The 19,507-nt window shown below is 46.3% G+C and overlaps 1 protein-coding gene and 1 long non-coding RNA gene across 6 annotated transcripts in view; one reads left to right on the top strand and one right to left on the bottom strand.

Annotated features, from left to right (window-relative positions):
• Positions 1 to 2,153: 2,153 nt before the first annotated feature.
• LOC119859544 lies at positions 2,154 to 7,407 on the bottom strand. The gene is made up of 2 exons (XR_005294238.2): positions 6,413 to 7,407; positions 2,154 to 3,494 (listed from the first exon to the last, which is right to left on the bottom strand). It is a non-coding gene; the product is annotated as an uncharacterized LOC119859544 (long non-coding RNA).
• A 45-nt stretch (positions 7,408 to 7,452) lies between these two features.
• Positions 7,453 to 19,507, top strand: part of OGA (O-GlcNAcase) — a 42,869-nt gene continuing 30,814 nt past the window's right edge. For 2 of the 5 annotated variants that reach the window (XR_006282548.1, XM_038411784.2), the window contains exons 1-5: positions 7,455 to 8,013; positions 12,889 to 12,940; positions 13,272 to 13,369; positions 15,028 to 15,158; positions 16,191 to 16,362. Coding sequence is in view for 4 of the 5 variants with exons in the window: in XM_038411784.2 (XP_038267712.1) it covers positions 7,470 to 8,013; positions 12,889 to 12,940; positions 13,272 to 13,369; positions 15,028 to 15,158; positions 16,191 to 16,362 (997 nt within the window). In the remaining variant the exon portion in view is untranslated. Of the gene's footprint in view, positions 8,014 to 10,255; positions 10,275 to 12,888; positions 12,941 to 13,271; positions 13,370 to 15,027; positions 15,159 to 16,190; positions 16,363 to 19,507 lie in introns of those variants that run through there. The other 3 variants (XM_043518230.1, XM_043518232.1, XM_043518231.1) reach the window with 3 other exon arrangements.

Raw genomic sequence — 19,507 nt, 5'->3', positions numbered from 1 at the left:
GGATAGTGTTGGCCCAACTGCGAACGGGGATAAACTGGTTGTGAGCAATTCAGGCTGGAGAGGAGCAGCAGGTTTCTAACCCCTGGAGGGGTGAGGGTCTGGAGCAGTGGGGCAAACAGCCTGACTCGCTTTAGACAGAACTTGTGAAGTCTAGGACGGGGATGATCCAACGGGGTTGCTGCAACAGCAGGGGCTAGGGTCCATGGCCCAGGAGGGCCTGTCCCCGTCTCTGGCCCATGTTCCTCATGTCCCAGGTGCACTGTGGGGCTGGAACAATTTTTATAGTGGGGGTGCTGAGTTATTGAACCAAGCTCTAAACCCTGGATATAAAGGAAACCACTTCAAGTCAGGGTGTGCTGCAGCCCTCCACACCCCAGTCCCTGCACCTGTGCAGACACATACTGGCAAACAAGTGTGCCTGCTCAACAGCTCGCTGGCCGAGGGCTGGGCTGATCGCTGGGTCTTGCTAGTCCTGTCAGCAGGGCGAGGGCAGCCTCCCAGCAGTCTGACCCCCCATTCACATCCTGGGCCTGTGACCCCCGCCCAAGAGGATGGATTTTGTGGGTGTGGGGGGACAGGACAGGGATCTGGTCTCTGTTTTTTCCAAAGGCGCAGAGATCAGGAGGGGGCAGACGGGTCAGGTCCAGCCAGGATCTGGTGTGAGGGGGAAGGTAGATTCATAGATACTAAGGTCAGAAGGGACCATTCTGATCATCTAGTCCGACCTCCTGCACAGCGCAGGCCACAGAATCTCACCCACCCACTCCTGCGAAAAACCTCACCTATGTCTGAGCTATTGAAGTCCTTAAATCGTGGTTTAAAGACTTCAAGGAGCAGAGAAGCCTCCCTCAAGTCAACCATGCCCCATGCTACAGAGGAAGGCGAAAAACCTCCAGGGCCTCTCCAATCTGCCCTGGAGGAAAATTCCTTCCCGACCCCAAATATGGCGATCAGCTAAACCCTGAGCGTATGGGCAGGATTCACCAGCCAGATACTACAGAAAATTCTTTCCTGGGTAACTCAGATCCCACCCATCTAATATCCCATCTCAGGGGATTTGGCCTATTTACCCTGAATATTTAAAGATCAATTACTTACCAAAATCCCATTATCCCATCATACCATCTCCTCCATAAACTTATCAAGTAGAATCTTAAAACCAGATAGATCTTTTGCCCCCACTGCTTCCCTTGGGAGGCTATTCCAAAACTTCACTCCTCTGATGGTTAAAAACCTTCGTCTGATTTCAAGCATACAGGATGCACATCTGTGGGGGAGGAGGGGGTTGGCAGCACCTGGGGAACACAGGCCAGGGGACCGGGAAGTGGTCCCAGCAGCATGGAGGTGGGTTAGAGGGGGGTGGGTTGTGGCTTTCCGATCATCTCTCCCCTGCCCCCTCGAGCTCCAGCTGGGCTGTGGGCACAGGGACGGGGGGGGGGGTGACTGCCCTGTGAGTGTGGCTGGGGCCATGGGGTCCTGGCAGACGGGGTGCTGGGAGCAGCCTGGCAAGGCTGGTTTGGGGGGGCCCAGCTCTCACTCCCTGAGCAGCTCCATCCACCTCTGTTGGGGTGGTCTGGCTGTGAAGGGGGCCAGGCCAGGCCCTTCACACCCTGCCCAGCTTGGCTGATGGAACCTAGAGCCGGGCCTGCCATGGGCTGGCTCAGAGTGCCCTCTTGTGGCAGAGGGGTGCTAAAACACCGTCTCAGCACCCCAAAACCACAGGGCCCTCTTAGCTCCTCGGGTCCTCCCCCTGCCAGGATGGGAGCCAGTGCCCTGCCACAGGAGATGGCAGAATGTAAAGCGCTGCATTCATCTTAACGGCCCATCTATCTCCCCTTCTGTAGCATGCGGCAGCCTGACCCCAGTGAACAAGGGGTTAAGCTCAGACCTGCCTGCCCTGGCACAGGTGCTGGGAGAAGGGCTCTGAGAAAGGCCAGGAAGGGAGAAGGGAGGTGAGCTTGGGCAGGCAGGGCCTGGAGCCCCAGCTGAGGCCTTTTCTGCTCTGTGAGGTGATTTTTTCTCTCCCCTTTGCGGACTTTCCCTGGCTACTTGCAGGACCCCGCTCACCAGCTGAGCGGCCGCCCTGACCCAGGGCAGTACTGAGCCGTTTGACAACCTACCACTAGAGAAATAAGAAAGAATTATACGGGGAAGATGCGCATGGAGCTTTACAAAGAGAGTAACACCCGACCGAGAATGAGAAGCAATGGGGTCTAATCGAACAGGCACTGGCCTGGAAGTCAGGAGCTGTGAGTTCTAGTCCTTGCTCTGCCGCTGAGCTTCTGGGCAAATCATTTCTTCTGTTTCCCCTCCCACCCATTGTCCATCTTGGCTAGGCTGGGAGCAGTCCGGGACAGGGACTGTCTCTGCATCTGCCACAATGGGGTCCTGATCTCAGCTGGGGCCTCTGGATGCTACCCCAGCACTAATAATAATTCCTGCAGCTGACACTATTGCATGAGCTGAGATCAGCAGCAATCAAACGGGCAGCTGGGTTCTTGGCATGGAACAAGAGGGTGAAGAGGGCTGCATTTGCCTGCCTCCCTCCCCAGGCCATGCTGCCACAGCTGTGGTCAGCAAGCATGCTTGACCTGGGGTGGCTAGCAAGATGCTCTCTGAGGGCTCCAGCACTCTGAAAATTGTTCCCCGTACACCCCCTTGGTCTGACTTTGGGACATGGCTCCAGGGCTTAAATTGTAATGAAAGACGTGCTGGGTCTCAAGCAGCTTTTAGTTTCATAAATTGAGGCGCCAACCGTAGAGGTGCCGGGCTTAGCCCTGGCACAAATTAAGCCCTGCATGCCGCAAAAGACCCGTTTGAGAGGGTCTCTGGAGAAGGCTGAGAGTCTGCTTCCTAGATGATGAAGGGGGAAGGTGGCTGGCCAGTCAAGTTGCTGTGGAGCTGGTGAGTTTAATGCTACTGAGGTTTAATTGTATTTACTGTATAATTAACGATGCCAGGGTGCATCCACATCGGCACAGAGTTGCCTGCTGAGAAAGCACTGATGTTGCTGTATGTGTCCCCTGCCACTACGCTGTGCCTGGGAAAAAATTCCCCAGCTGCTGCTTGTAGGAGTGCAGGAGAGAGTGACGTTAAGACGGGTTCACAGCTGTATGTCAGCTTCCATTCTGCAGGCAGTGGGGGGTGACAATCAAACTACTGCATGGCTTGGAGGTCAGCTCGAAATTGCTGCACAGAGGCCTGCAACCAAAGCTTGAGCATGCAATTGATCAGCAGAAGGCATTTTCCAGCCCCGAGGGTAGGAATTACAGCGGCCTAGAATGTATGGGAGCCAGGAAACAATGCGGCAGTGCGGTTACTCCGTTTTCAGTTCTCCCCACAAGGGTATTGATGAACCTGTGGCTACAGTGAACCTGCACTTGTCTGCAGGTGCATGTCCATCCGGAGGTCTCTCTGTGCGTGTCTGGCTGTAGGTCTCTCTCTGTGTCTATACATACATCTCTGTGTCCATAAACAGGGCATTGTAATAATAACTGTAAGAGGAGAAAAGGAAAGGGCAGGTTTGAGCCACTATCCATGTCAGAGACTCCAGGACCCCTTAGTTCCCTCAACCGCCACAAGGAAGTGACAGAAGCCTGAAATACAAAGACCCTTATCCTGCTCTGACAACCTCTCCTTGGGGGGCACACGGCCTTGCAGTCACATGATTTCTCTTCCCTTCCATGTGTTAGCACAGACCAGCATGGACAAGGGGCCTGCACCGTCTTCTACAAACATCAAAGAAAAATAAATGGATGGACAAAATGGGTTGGAACCCCAAAAACACCCAGATTTTTGGCTACTCTCCCAACCTCTTTGGCTGCAAATCAGGTGAGGGTGGGCTTTCTTGTCTGAGTCCTGGCACGTCCTGGTTCTGGCTAGGTCAGAGCTTCCAGAAGAGACCTTGTATGTGCTGCATGGAAATGATCCATCCAGACCCTCAAACGACCCAGGATTTGGGGCCTGATTTGAGCTTTCCATCTTTGAGAAAGAAGTGGGGTGTCCTTATTTCATGTCAGCAAGGTTATCTATATCTATGACAAATGGAAACGTGTGAGCATGTGCTGCTGAGGAGCTGACGTGATCCACCTTTCACTTATACTGGTGGTGGTGGTGTCCCTTTTGAACCAAGCGGAAAGTGCTCAAAGTTGAAGGCTGGTATTTTCTTTGGTGCCGTCTTGTTTAGTTACAAGAAATGTACAAAGACCTGCTTCCGCAAACAGAACTGAAGGCAAAAGGAATAGCTGCTTAGCTTATAAGCCCCAGCTTCTTTTCAGCCAGCACGCCCAACCCAGATCCTCTTTCTAGGCTTCTCCCGGGCATCACGGCAAGCTTGCAAGCTACTGTTTGGTTTTCTTGCTGCCTCTGTGTCTGAGTCTCTCTTGTTATATGTCCTGCCTTCTCACTCACGCACACACTAACCACTGGACCTTTCTGCCCCTCTAATGAAGGGTTCTCCACCCTGAAGGAAGCTTGATGGCTAGGTTCATTTCTGAATCACTTGCATCAAACGCTGTCAATGGGGAGTGTCCCCACAAATCCCCTCCGGGGATTTATACCAAGCAATGTACTCGATTAATGCCCTGGCCTGCACTGCCCCTACATATGGTGTATCAGACCCAGTGCCATAAGTGAAGGTAGGCACTTGATGTGCCATTTCAAAGGGCTCCTGGTATGAGTGAAAACTGGTGTGCCAGGCAAGTGGGGTGAATTATTATCTAATGTGGAGTCACCACCAGCAAACAAGATGGGCTGCGGGCTGCAGAAAAATGATAAGCACCAAAGCCATCAGCCTACAAGACAAATGGCAATGGTCCAAAAATAGATCCTCCAGGGACCCCAGCTGCTAGCTACTAGTGGTAGAGAGGTCATCCCGGCCTGGCTAGCATGAATCAACTGTCTAAAAACAAGTTATAGGTGTAATCTGGACACACTTGATGGAGAGTTGGCATTGGATTCCGAGTTGTCAGACTCTTGCATTTCATGACAGCAATCTTCTCAGGAAAGGAGACTCCCTAACCCCGTTGCTTTTATTCTGCATCTTTTATTCTGCAGACCACAGCTTGAGAATGTTTCAGGTTAGCCTGGGTGTTTACAGCTGCTTCAGGAAAATTAATTTCCCCTAGAAGTACAGTGGATTTGACCTATGGCCTCCATGTCATAAAGTATAGGTAAAATATAAACAACTGTAACTTGAGGAAGTCACTCCCTGGCTGTGCTTCAGTTTCCCCTCCCACTCTTTGCCTGTCTCGTCTATTTAGACTGTGAGCTTTTCATTATAATTATTCTCTTGCTCGGTGTGTGTACACAATGGGGCCACAGGTGCTGTCATACAAATAACTAATATTCCTTTACGAAGTTGTCTGTTCATCATCTCTTACACCCCAAATTAAGCAGAACCTAGGGGCTCAGGACAATGTGTCTGCCCTATAGGATAGTCCATGAACCCAATGTTGTGTTTTAAGCCATGCACAGAGAGGAGCTGGCAATTTCTTTTAAGAGCAGCTTGTTCAAAGAGTATTTTAAAAGTAACTGGGGATGTTCTCTCTCAGATGAGTGGATCTTTGCTGCTTCCTCGGGCTTGGACTTAATTCTCCCTTTGCTGGTGCACTGTCTATAGGAGAGCTGAACTATTTGTAATTGGCTAGGACTGCCTTAAGCACAGTTCAATGAATTCAACAACCAGGCATGCTAATCTGGTTGAAAAACCAGTGCAGGATTGCCCTGCATCCACAAGACACCATTCTAAACTATTTCAGTGGCAATGGCTTTGGGCTGCATACCTATCCCACACATAAGAGAAGTAGCAAATTCTGGGAGACTGCGAAGGACCAACAATGCACTGTGGGACAGGAGCAGGAGGACTAGTTAAACCATTTAATTGGTCCATGTCTGCAGTGGCTCGGAAACCATTCAGAGTGAACTGGTTCTCAGACTTGCGTAAATCAAGCCTATCCCTGACTGTAAAAGCAGCTCAAGCACTTTTGTGTCGATAAGTGTTTTTCCAAGATTCATCGATTCCAAGGCCAGAAGGGACAACAGTGATCATCTAGTCTGACCTCCTGTATAGCACAGGCCAGAGAACTGCCCCCAAACAATTTCTAGAGCAGATCTTGTAGAAAAACATCCAATCTTGATTTTAAAATTGTCAGTGACAAAGAACCCACCACGACCAGGGTTCTAGGAGGTTTGAATGGTAAATTTCTGTAGTGTAGACCAGGCTTGTGGGACCAGAATTGAGTTGTGTCACTCATTTTCTCTGTGACCTCACTTTCCCCCCCAAGAGGCTAGAGTCCCTTAGGACTTTGTACTTCTTATTCCTAAAGAGGGAAGCAAAATGTGCCAATCCTACAGTGACAGCAATGAAAGTTCAGAATAACTCCTGCCTTTATCACATTTACTTTGCATATACCTTCAGAGCAGACTCTGGCTCCTAATGTGCGAGGCCCTTGTTAGTTCCCATTTATTCCTCTCAATCCACGGATACTGCACTTTCACTCCCAGCGATAGCGCAGGGGGCAGCAGGAGTCATTTATAAAGTACCTTCGTGTTCTTACAGGGCACCTGCTTCTCAGAGACTCTCATTGCTTGCCATGCAAAAATCACTGGTCCTGTGCGTAACTTCTCCGCTAGTCTTCGGCTACCTCTACGCTGGTCGGTAAAACTTTTGTCGGTCGGGGGAGGTGTGGAAAAAACCACCCCTGATCAACAAACGGTGCTGGCGTCTGTGGTTTTATTTTGTTGCCAGGCGCGTTCTCTCCGACCGACAACGGGCAGCTGCGCTGCATGCTGTAAGGTGCCCTGTATAGACGTAGCCGGAGGGTTTCCCATCCCAGCCTCTTCAGCGGCAAGAACCGACTTCCCGCTGCACGCAAGGCTTGTAACTTCTGCTGGAGGCGGCTCTTGCTGGGTGGGGTCCTGTGCAGGCCTTTCCCGCTGAGCAGCATGGCCGGAACCTTTGGTCTGGGTTAGGAGGGCGCCAGCTGTCGTCTCCCATCCCAGGGCTGACCCAGCCCGGCCCTGCTTAGCTTGGGAGGGCGGCAGTCCACGCGCAGCACCAGGCTGTCAGGCCTCGGGGGCGGGGCCATGCGGCTAGGGAAAGTGGGTCAAGCCCTGGGGGAGGCGGCGCCTTTCCTCCCCCTGCACATGCGCACTGAGATTCCCCCTCCGTCCAGCAGCGGGCCTCTCACGAAGCTGCCATGGGCTACCCCAGCCGGCCAGCGCGTGCGCGTCGGCAGACTCAACACGCCGACCGCCGCGAGTTAACTGCGCATGCGCCCTTTCCCTGCCGACGCTTGCGCATTAACACTCTGCCGCCTCTCCCCTCCCCCTGTGGCCTCCGAGACATGCGCACTAGCGCGCTATCGTCTCTGCGCACGCGTAGTGAGCCACCGCTTCCTTTCCCCCTCCCCCTCTGACCTGATGGGCATGCGCAGTGGCGCCCCCTCTCCGGTCCTCAGGCCGTACGCATGCGCGGTAGGTGGCCGAATCCCTGTGTTCCTCCTGAGGTAACACCGTCTCCTCAGTCCGTTGTCTCCTCAGAAACCCTGCGTGTCCCGCGGTGCCGGCTCGGGGGCGCCAGGCCGCTGTCGGACCGGAGGCGAGATCCCCGGGGCGGCGGCGCCTTTTCTTCCCGAGCGGGCGGGGCGGCTCCGGGCTGGGCGGCGCGGACCGGTTGGGGCCGGTTCCCCGCGCAGGCGCAGGGCCCCATAAACAGGAAGCGGCGGCTGGGGCGCCCGGGGCGGCGCGGGGCAGCCGGAGACAAAGGGCTGGGCCAGGCCCGGCACAGGCGGGGGTCGCTGGCGGCCGGCGGCGGCATCATGGTGCAGAAGGAGGGGCAGGCGGCGCTGGAGGAGCGGGAGCCACAGGGCAGCCCCAACCCGGCCGGGGTGCCGGTGGCTCCGCTGGAGGCGGCGGGGGCCTCCGCGGGGCCGGGCCCGAGCGGGGAGGAGACGGACACGGAGACCGAAACGGTGGCCGGGGCCCGGCGCTTCCTCTGCGGCGTCGTGGAAGGTAAGGCGGGGTGGGGGGGGTGTCGGTAACCAAGGCAACGGGGATCCTTGGCTGGTCTCGCTCTCGCCCCTCCCCCCACGCGGGGGCTCCCCGCTGCCCCGCCCCGGGCCGCTCCCTCTGCCCTGGAGCCCGGTCTCCTCCTTCGCGATCGGCTCCGTGTTTAGTCTCCTGGTTACTGCTTGTGCACAGCCCGCGGGCGGGGTTGACTGCAGGGCGCGACCGGCCCCACCGTGGGGTACCTCGGGGGGGGTCCCCCCCCCGCGACCGGCCCCACCGTGGGGTACCTCGGGGGGGGTCCCCCCCCCGCGACCGGCCCCACCGTGGGGTACCTCGGGGGGGGTCCCCCCCCCGCGACCGGCCCCACCGTGGGGTACCTCGGGGGGGGTCCCCCCCCCGCGACCGGCCCCACCGTGGGGTACCTCGGGGGGGGTCCCCCCCCCGCGACCGGCCCCACCGTGGGGTACCTCGGGGGGGGTCCCCCCCCCGCGACCGGCCCCACCGTGGGGTACCTCGGGGGGGGTCCCCCCCCCGCGACCGGCCCCACCGTGGGGTACCTCGGGGGGGGGGATCAGTGGGCTTGTAGTGCAGGCGCAGTCCGGCATTCCTGGCTAGCTGTATATGCGGGGGCGGAGACCCAGCCTTCAGGGCTGTCCTGCAGCACAGAAACCCGAGCTATGCTCCCTGCCTGCATGTTAGAAGTTCAGACTTCTCCTGCGTAAGAAATAGGTGATTCCACGAGCTTCTGGTCTCACATTAATATGAAGTAAGTCCCTACTCTCTATTGTCATTTTAATTGCATTATGGAATAATCTGCATGTTTCTCTTGGCATATTTGTTGCACTGAGATGTTCTGCAAATTTTATTATGGTGAAAGCTGTAAAATAAAGTAGGCTTTCATACTTCTCATCAATTGCTGAAAAATTTGAGGCTTTTTGACAGTGATGGAGCTGGATGCTTGTAATCTGGAAAGATAAAGTTTATTCTGGACATAATTGTTGGCTTGGAATTGTTTGAATTGTTATAACTAGACTGGTAAGTTTTTTAGATTTGTAGAGAACTTTTTCAGTTGGTCAACAAAACAATTAGCAGATTCAGTGGGGAGTGAAATGGATTGTTTATCAAAGTTAGCATTTACATTGCTTCTGTTCATGTCTAAAAGAAAAACACCTTTTGGTTGCAGTAAATATTAACATAAGGATGGCCAATCTGGGTCAGACCAAATGTCCATCTAGCCCATATTCTGTCTTCCGACAGGTTTCAGAGTAGCAGCCGTGTTAGTCTGTATTCGCAAAAAGAAAAGGAGTACTTGTGGCACCTTAGAGACTAACAAATTTATTAGAGCATAAGCTTTCGTGAGCTACAGCTCACTTCATCGGATGCATTCCGATGAAGTGAGCTGTAGCTCACGAAAGCTTATGCTCTAATAAATTTGTTAGTCTCTAAGGTGCCACAAGTACTCCTTTTCTTTTTGTCTTCCGACAGTGCCCAATGCTAGCCCCAGAGGGAATGAACAAGGAATCAAGTGATCCATCCACCTGTCGCTCATTCCCAGCTTCTGGCAAACAGAGGCTAGGGACACCATCCCTGCCCATCCTGGCTAATAGCCATTGATGGACCTATTCTCCATGAATTTATCTAGTTCTTTTTTTTTGAACCCTATTGTAGTCTCGACCTTCACAACATCTTCTGGCAAGGAATTCCACAGGTTGATTGTGCGTTGTGTGAAAAAATACTTCCTTTTGTTTGTTTGAAACCTGCTGCCTATTAATTTCACTTGGTGGCCCCTAGTTCTTGTGTTATGAGAAGGCATAAATAACACTTCCTTATCTACTTTCTCCACACCAGTCATGATTTTATAGATCTCTATCATATGCCCCCCTTAGTTTTTTTTTCCAAGCTGAAAAGTCCCAGTGTTATTAATCTCTCCTCATATGGCAGCTGTTCCATATCCCTAATCATTTTTTGCCCTTTTCTGAACCTTTTCCAATTCCGGTATATCTTTTTTATCACTTTTTTAAAAATGTATAATTTGGTGATATTGTCATTGCTAATATCTGTCATGCTTTTTGGCACTTATTAGTTCTTAAGTACAGCTAGCCTGGGAATATTCACGTCTACCCAAAAATGTTCATTACTGAAGTAGATTTTTACCTTGTAGTGAAAGGTGCCAGATTGATAGCACTGGCAATTGAAGCCAGGGAACAGAGAAGCACAGATGGGAGCAGCAAAGGCCTTTTGTATTACTTCCTGTACTAAGATGAGTATGTTTCACAGAAGATACCAGATAGCTGTCAGATGGTAATAAACTTCTGATCACTTCTGACTGATTTGGTTTGAATCCGAGACCTAGAGGTGAAAGGCTTTCTGTCAAATTACTCATCTCCAAGTCTCTCACTCTCTCCATTCTCTCACCTTCCCACAAGACCATTTTGTTTGTTTATGTAGTGGTACCAACTAGACCCTAGGTCCCAGCCTCATTGTGCTAGGTACTATACAGACACATAGATTGAAAGCTCTTCAGAGCAGACACCTTCTTTTTGCTAAGTATAGGCAATCAGTGGGAATCGGGGTCTCAGTAACATATCAGAGAGATAGATACAGTGAAGGTTGCAGAGGAGGATGTGTCAGGAACTGTTGGCAGCAGCAAAGTGGGCCACAATGGCATTGGTCAAGGCCAGAGAAGAAGAAATTGGTAGCTTAGATACTGAGGGCCTGGAAAAAAGCTTTTGCTGCAGATGGGGAGGAAAGGCCTGAAGTGGACACATTGCGACAGGAAGAATTGTCAGGGTCTCAAGTTTTCCTGGATCTGATGGTCAAATCCGGTCAGCAACGAGATTAAGACCCTTAGTGACAAGGAATGAGGGTATGTATGGGAGGATGGGAATTAAAACTCTGTTCTGCCTGTGTTTTAATCTCTCTGCTGGACACCCACAAAGAGAGATGGGAAAGACAGATCAAGATCAAAAGGATGTTAACATTGTCCTCAGCTGCCATGTCTTAGCATCCCTTTAAATCAGAGTACTGTCAGGTTAAAATATCTTGAAACACAACTAGCACTTTAGATTAATATATTTTAATCTAAATGTACTCTTCATTGTTTATACTTTAACCCTACCCATTATCTTTCACTTTTTTTTTTTTTTTAAGTTGGCATCTTGATTTCACTTCAGGTTACTACACGATTAGTTTTCAAATTGTGTTCCAGTGTTCAGACTACTCTACATACATCTCATAGAAGTGCCAAGTATTGACTCGGCACACCGTTAATTAGGTCCCTTTGTGATTAGGTAGGTCTGTTTTCCTAATTTAGGACCAAATTTGCCTGCCAGTGACAATGCAACTCTTACATTTCTGTAAATGAGAAGAATTTGTCTGTTACCTTGTTTGTTCTGTGTACACCACTGCTCCTCTTTATTTGCTCTGCTGTTTCAATGTCCTCCATTTGTCACTTTACAATTTCAACCAGATGTGAGCAGAAGCACCTAACTTCACCATTTTGTGGCACTAAGTAACTAAAAATCGCTCAGTTAATAATAACCTTTAAAAGTTGAGCTTGTTTAGAGCTCCTCAAACTTAAAATCACAGAGTTCACTTTTAGTAGGTAATTGGAGTCAATATTTTAACATAGGACACTCTCAAATTGTACCTTGTTTTAAAAAGTCAAACATTAGTCTAATGAACAAAGCCTGTCTAGTCTTTCTATTTAAAATGAAAGTGCAAAAATAGTGATAGTGGGTGATCAGATCTGGAAATAGAACTGTTTAACTTCAGGCTAGTGATGTAATGGCTTCTACATGCTTTTACTTTGCCATGCCAGTTGCATCATTCATCAAGCAGAGCACTTACGCTGGATGAAAATGAACACTTATTACATTTCACTGTTTAGTGTTGGGTCTCTCCCTCAAACTGCCAAACTGAGACTTTCTAATATGAAGAGTGTCCGCTTGTGATTGAAGGTGTGGATCTGTTGGCACATAAGACTAAATGAAATTGCTTGACTAATGTTAGGCTAGTCGAGATCGTTGTTTATTGATGAAGTGTCATTCATAGATGGTAGATTGGGAAGAAACGATTAGATTTGAAGTCTGAGGCAGATCAAACTTCTGGATTTCCATTGAAATATTCTTGGAATATGAACTATCTAAAAACCTTCTGTTTAGGCACCTCTCTATTTTTCACAAGCTGAAACTTTATATCCTTGGGCCTGGTGTAATAAGATGCCAGCATTTCCTAACTAATGCTGGCACTATCAAGAGCCTTTTAAAATAAAAAAGGGAACAAATCTTACCTATCCATTTGAGTCTGGCCCTCTATTTGCCCAAACCCCACCTCCCTTATATTTGAGCATATGTGTAGATTTAGGTAGTGTAACCTGTCTGTATCAAGAAACACTCTTGCACTGGTAATTATTTTCAGAACTGTTCATTATTCCACTATTAAAGTTAACTGTTCATCAGACTTCTAGAATGATAGCATAATTGGGTTATTACTGTTCGGGCTACTTGTGTAGTAGTGCTGGCCTGACTTGTGAAGGGCATCTGCTGAGGACTTCTGCTTGGATTCTGAAAATTAATTGCTTCAGTGGCTAAAATTATCAGCATGGATCATAAATTATGTAGGGTGTAATTAAATTGAAAATATAGATCTTTTTAGAGTACTACATTTCCTTTGATTTTTTTTTTTTTTAGTATGTTATGTTTTTATGCAATTTTGATTATTTTTTCCTGATTGCTAGAAGGTTTTTTAAACTGAATGTAATAGAAACATTTTATGGCAGGAGGAGGAGGAGAAAAGTGGGTTATAATGTAATCTTTGTTTCATGAAACAGATACAGTCTGATGTATAACTGGATAATTTTAATCTTGTTTCCCACAGGATTTTATGGAAGACCATGGGTTATGGAGCAGAGGAAGGAACTTTTTAGAAGGCAAGTCACGTTTCCCCTTGGTTTGCAATGTGTTCCAGGACAGTAAAACTATCATCTTCCATTTAGTAGAATATTAAGCATACTCAGGTCTGACTTAGGGCAGCATTTTACGTATTATCTGTATTCTAGCTGGTTACATTTCCCTTCTCTTGCTCAGGCTGTTCTGGATTTGTCTAGTCTCAAACTTTTGCAATACCACAGTGAGTTAATAATGTATAGTATAGTGGTAAATGTTGTCAAAGTCAAATGAATAAATCTGAGAATGAGAGCCTATAAAATGCAGGTTGGTTGCACTTGTAGAATACTAATATAGGCTTCCCCCCCATTATAGGCTTCAGAAATGGGGACTGAATACCTACTTGTATGCTCCAAAAGATGACTACAAGCACAGGATGTTCTGGCGAGAAATGTACTCTGTGGAGGAAGCTGGTAATTGCCTTAATTCCCCTCTGTATTTTCTATGAGTAGTTGCTAAATGAATCACGGTCACTGGTACATGTGCTTGTATGTTTAATAATTGTATCCAGTTTTAAATGTGAATGGCAACACAGAAAAGCATTAGTTCAAGGTTTATATACTGAATGCCCTTTGCAAACCTACTTAATGGGGGCTTGCATCATAAAGTTGGATTTTTCTTCACTTTAATTTTAGCTTTGCATTTCACCTCTAAAACTCCCTTTTTTAAGAACTAGCTTTAGTTTTATTGTGGAATTTACTATCCTTCAATTTTCCCTCTTCTGGCAGTGAGAGGGTTCATTTTGAATTTTTTCCTTATCTGTATTGGTCATCTGGACCTTATTGTAAGGAAGAGGAAAATATTTCCTTTTTAAAAGCTATGTTTGAGCAGATCAGCTTGCTCGTGTCTGGTTGATCAAGTGCACACTCACTAGTGAGGGGAGCCATGTTTGGAACTTCAGCTTCTGGCTTAATCAGAACTTTAAGGTAAAAACCAGAAGTTTGACATTTGGGATTTATTTAGTAGCTGGTGGCTTTCACAATAAGTGGTTACTCTTCTTTCTCTTTCCTGCTTTCCCAGCAGCAGAAGTGATCTAGTTGCATAACTGCAGTGTTCTTGTCCAGTAGTGCCCCAAGTGTTGCCAGCCCTAACAATCTGAAAATAAGTAAAATTGTACAGTCATAGGGCCTGCACCTAGGAGTCTTGCCACTGACTTCATTGAGAAGAGGAGATGGCCCTTACTCAGTTTTAAGGTGCTCTTGGCACCAGTGGGAAAGAACTATTCTGTCAGAGCACAGAGGCTTGTTGGCTAACAGGGTATTTGTAGGAGTCTCTTCTTTAGATTAAAGAGAGAAATGATAACCACATCAGAATTAAATCTTGTAGGGGCTACTTTGAATGGTTTTAGGAATAAAGTTAAAGGGATGTTGGCAGATTACAATTATATTTATAAAATTTTCTTACCTATTACCAATAACATTGTAAGTTATTACAGATTCCAAAAAAATTATATTTTTTTATTTGTTTCTCTCAGCTTGGAGAATGAAATTTGTCTTTTTTAAGAGTAACTTCTATTCATAGGTTTTAAAAAGCCACTATTGATGTATCCTGTACCTAAGCAGTAGGCAAATATTGCAGTTGAAAGCATCAAACAAAGAGTTCAAATGAAAAAATCCTATTTGCAAAAATTGAATCACTTCTTTAATATTTTTGACCCATATAGAAATGAGTAACAGTTTCAGAGCTTTTAGGTTTGATTCCATATAAAACACTTAAAATGCACCCAGGTTTGCCACACAACAACAAGATCAAACTGGCATATTCTCATTCTTTTAAAAGGTTTTTAAAAATAGTGATAAATGTGAAATAAAGCTTAAACCACAAGACAAGTATTTGTCACTATCCCTTTAATGTCGTTTCTCTACCCAATTTGCAATACAGTTCAGTACCTACTGCTGCATCAGTAATCTTAGAACATTCAAAATATTTGTTAAAGCTACCTGAAAACCCTTTCTTGGTTTCTAGCAATGGAGTAATTTGCTTTTTATAATGTATTTCTTAATATTTATGAGGAGGTATCTTAGCTTTCTTATTGATAAACCCTTCTGAAATACCTGGATTTAACTCTTAGAGCAACTCATGACTTTAATCTCGGCTGCCCAAGAATATGAGATAGAATTCATCTATGCCATCTCGCCTGGACTGGATATCACTTTCTCAAATCCAAAAGAAGTGTCCACATTGAAACGCAAACTGGACCAGGTAGGTCTTGTTGAAACTCTCGGCCCATGTGATTTAAGAATGTTTGGAACTTCCAAAATAACTCAGTAACTCGTGTGTCTGCTGTGCACTTGGTTGCATTTTTTGACCAATTTTGCTTTTTAAGTATTGAACATAAGTGCCAATGTCTGTATAATATTATGACTAAAAATATTCAGAGTTTCTCATAAAATGAACAGTCAGGCTTTGGGATTGAAACTACTGCAAGGGTCAGGAAGGACTTTTTTCACCCAGGTTAGATTTTGCACAATCGGCCAGTGCAATATGGGAACTTCCTTAGAGGCAGGATGCTGGCCTAGATGGAGGACTAGTGATCTGATCTGAAATTCTTACTAACTGTTGTTGAGAGTTTTGTTTTTAAAATGATTTTAGGACCCTCAAACTAAGGCTCATTTCCAAGGGGAAGGAGGGTACGCCTCCCAGAAAAATTTCAATAGGGGAAGACCTAACGTGCACATTCCTTCTATGTTCCTGTGATGTTCTGCTCCATTTCACCCGAGGGCTGTTGCTGAATTTGATCTTTCCTAGTTGTCTGCTTCTCCTGTGAGATAAGCCTTGGATTGGGAAACTGGAACAGATTGCCAGTCTCCAGTGGTATCCTGGAGAAAAACATAGTGGTGGGTCAGAGTCATGCATTAATTGGAGATAACTACCAAGGCGTGCCTCTTCCTTCCTTTATTAGAAAGAGTTTTGAATTTGCAAAGGACGCTGTGGAAATGGAAGCACTCCAACATTCATCACTCATCTTGCAATGCTGTGCACTTTATGCAGGGTACTGTGGATTTGATTTAAATGTTGACATACACTTGGGAAGTTCAAGTGTATTTTTAGATTACAAATTACAAACTGAAAAACAGTGATTCCTCAAACAGAAATTGACTCTACTTATCATTTCATGGGCTATTTTAGGCGGGGATGGGGGGAACGTTGGCTGATCCTGTTAAAGGCTAATTAGCTTTTTGTTTTGTTAATTTTCTAAATGGTTCTCTTCACTTCTCCCCCCTTCTGCTCTAGGTTTCCCAGTTTGGCTGCAGATCCTTTGCACTGCTGTTTGATGATATTGATCACAACATGTGTGCAGCAGATAAAGAAGTTTTTAGCTCCTTTGCTCATGCCCAGGTCTCCATTACTAATGAAATATATCAGTATTTAGGAGAACCAGACACATTCCTATTCTGTCCTACAGGTAAAACATTAGGACTAATTTACTTTGTGATAGCTTTGACATTAATGAGCCTTCTATTTTACTGCACCCAAGTCAAAAGAAGGCTTTCCGTAAAGCAGTGACTAAACGTCTTGGTGCAATCTGGAAGAATTGACATTTAAGGAAAGAGTAAAGAAAACTAAATGTGTGTAGTTTGGGGCATATGATTAAGGGGGATATAAGTCTATTTGAAGTGTGTAAATATGAAGTAGTCGGATTTCTCATTTTTAGCTGTTTTGTATCTTGTATCAGCATTTGACTTGACACTGTCAGCAATGGTATTTTTTATATTGGGCTGCAAATTATTGCTTTGGCTCAGTTGCATAATCACTGCTGTCTTTTGCAGGTGCAATGGTACTTGCATTCTGAGTTTTGTGTCTTATGTAAATGTTGGAGACCACTCCTTCATTGACATGTCACTTATCTGGTGGTGTTTTTAGGGAATGCATTCTACATTTTCACTTATGGTGATTGTACCTGTAATCTACCTCCCATGTTTACAGGCAACTGTCAACTTAGGATCCTGGGTCTAGCTGCAACCACAGTTTTCAGTTAAAGATTGTAACAAATCCAAATAAAACATGCATTGTGGATTCTAAGCACATGATGAGCCTATGATCAGAGCCTGGCAATTTCTTCTGCTATAATTTCCTGTAGCCTGTCTCCGGATATACTGACTCTGAATTCGGATTCCCTTATTTACATAGGAATTGCAAGACTAGATCAAACCCTTAGTCCAGTATTGTGTCTCTGACTGTGGCCGGCACTCAGTGTTTGAGGAAAAGGTGGAAGAAACCACTTAATTCCTGGTAGTTAGAAACTGGCTGGAGCCCTGAAGCATGAGGCTTTAATTTTGGAAGAGATATTAATGTTAATTCTTACAACTCAATTGGTAATAACTTCTCTTTTTGGTGAAAAGAGAAGTTGGTTAAGATGGGCTGGAGCTGTAGTTGCTGTGCTTAAAATCCAGTCCCATTTCATAGAAGACAAAAAAAGACAAACGCACGTAAAAGGGAAAAGAAGAGTAGCAAAGGGAAAATGCAACTTCTGTTTCTGGTGTTGACTTTTCATTTGTAACATCACTGCTGAATAAACAGGTACACCACAGTCTTACCAGCTGCTCTGAGACCTGACAAATTTACACAAGCATCAGGCTGTTTAGGACATTGCTTTTAGTTGCCTTTTTCTGGTCACAGATTTATGGCATTGTTGCAAAATATACAGTTTTGGCTGGCTTAGTCAGACTCTCCTTAGACAGATGGAAAAATGAGAGGGGTAGGAAAATTTCACATCCCACTTATTTGGGATGTAGCTGGTTCTGGTGGAGGTGGGAGTGTTATCTGGGTCTCTGGCCTTCTCGGGATTAGGAAGGAGATGGTGGGAATGAAAGCTCATTTAGAAGTCAGTTCCCCCCCCCCCCTTGCCCCCCCCCAAGTCTGTAAAACCCCAAAAGGGAGTGGTGGGTGGAATTGCCTGTCCTCTCATTATTTTGTCCATCAATTAAGCCTAGTTTCTGACACACCAATTTTGGTTCACTGATTTCTGATTCCATGCTTTTCTTAAGCTCACAGTTAGGTTAAATTGGTAGGCCAAATTATCACAATACTCTGTTTCTTCACAAAGATACCCAAAAAGAATCTGGCAAATTCCATGTTGACAAAACAAACAAAAAACCCAGATCTACCACTTCTACATCAGCTCAGGATTCAGGGCCTCTGTCCAAGATTCTAGGGCATATCGAGCAGCAGATGTCAGCAAAGACCACAGTCTTTGCATTGCTAACTGAAATTAAAACTGAGAAAGTTCAACTTTAACACTGAAAACAAGAGTACTGTGAGAAATTCCATCTTGAACTATGGAACAGGTTTGAGGTGCTGCCAAAGCAGAGGAAGGTAAGACATAGATTGGACTTAAAGAAAAGTGGGCAGCACTCAGACAGTGTGAGTCAAGCTGCAGCAGACAGTTGTCTATTAACATAGACAGAACAAGACTTGGATAAGCCAAGAGACACTGAGGAAAGGAATGCAGTGAAAAGCAAAACAAGGAAAGATAAATGGAGATACTTTGAAGACTTTATAGAAAACCATAGAGCTGTTTACCAAATGTCTAAAATCATGTGTGGAAAACTCAAAATAGAAAATGTATCAATAAAAAGCAAAGGTAGAAAAATGTTTACAACTGAGGCAGAGCTGAAAAATAGATGGCCGGAGCATTTCAAAGAAGGCTTCACTAGATGCAGCCCTACCTCAGCACCAGATATATGAAATGTGTGAATCTGATCAGCTTGCTGTTAACATCAATCCAGTAGAGATGACAGAAATACAGGCTGCAGTCAAGAAACTGGAAAAATAACAGAGTAGTGGGAGGTGATCAAATTGCAGCAACAATGCTAAAAGCACTTGATACCACCATCCTAACGAAACTTCCAGAACTGTTTAATGAAGTTTGAAAAAAGAGACCTCTTCTGATAAGTGGAAACATGGAATCTTTGTCAGAATACCCAAGAAGAGTGATCTTACTGACAGTAACAACTGGGGAACAGTTTCCTCCAACATGGAATAATGCAAGTCTTCAGCAGTGCGATACCACTCAGGACAAAAGAGGGAGTGGATGCAAGCTTAGAAAACAACAATCTGGATTCAGGCCCAAGGGATCCTGTGTAGATTAGATATTCACACTAAGGACCATCTTAGAAGAATGTATAGAATGGCATGCTCTCGTTGTCAGTTTCATTGTGCAGGCTGTCAACTGCCTTTTGAAAGTCAGTCATACATTATGGAATATTCAGGCCTATGGAGTCCCACCGAGAGTTGTCAACATCATTAAGGCCATGTACAGAGATGTGAAGTGCTCTTTAATGGTGAACATCCAGATGAGTGGTTCACAGTGGACATTGGTGTGAAACAGATAAAATGCCCTGCTGTTTAGTATTGCCATAGAATGGATAATGAGGAAGTGTATTAGCAATACAAACCCCTGGTATAGTGTTGGTAGATCTAGACTTTGCCCATATTTTGCAACTGAGTGACACCCCTAGAAAGCTACAAAGACAGATAACCCGGCAAAACCAACAGGCCAAGCTGGGCTCAAAATCAGTTATGCAAAAACATCCTTGGAAGCCAGACAT

The sequence above is a fragment of the Dermochelys coriacea genome, chromosome 7 (genome assembly GCF_009764565.3).
Source record: "Dermochelys coriacea isolate rDerCor1 chromosome 7, rDerCor1.pri.v4, whole genome shotgun sequence".
In the NCBI taxonomy this organism is placed as follows: domain Eukaryota; kingdom Metazoa; phylum Chordata; order Testudines; family Dermochelyidae; genus Dermochelys; species Dermochelys coriacea.
This window is presented reverse-complemented; position numbering and strand designations above follow the sequence as displayed.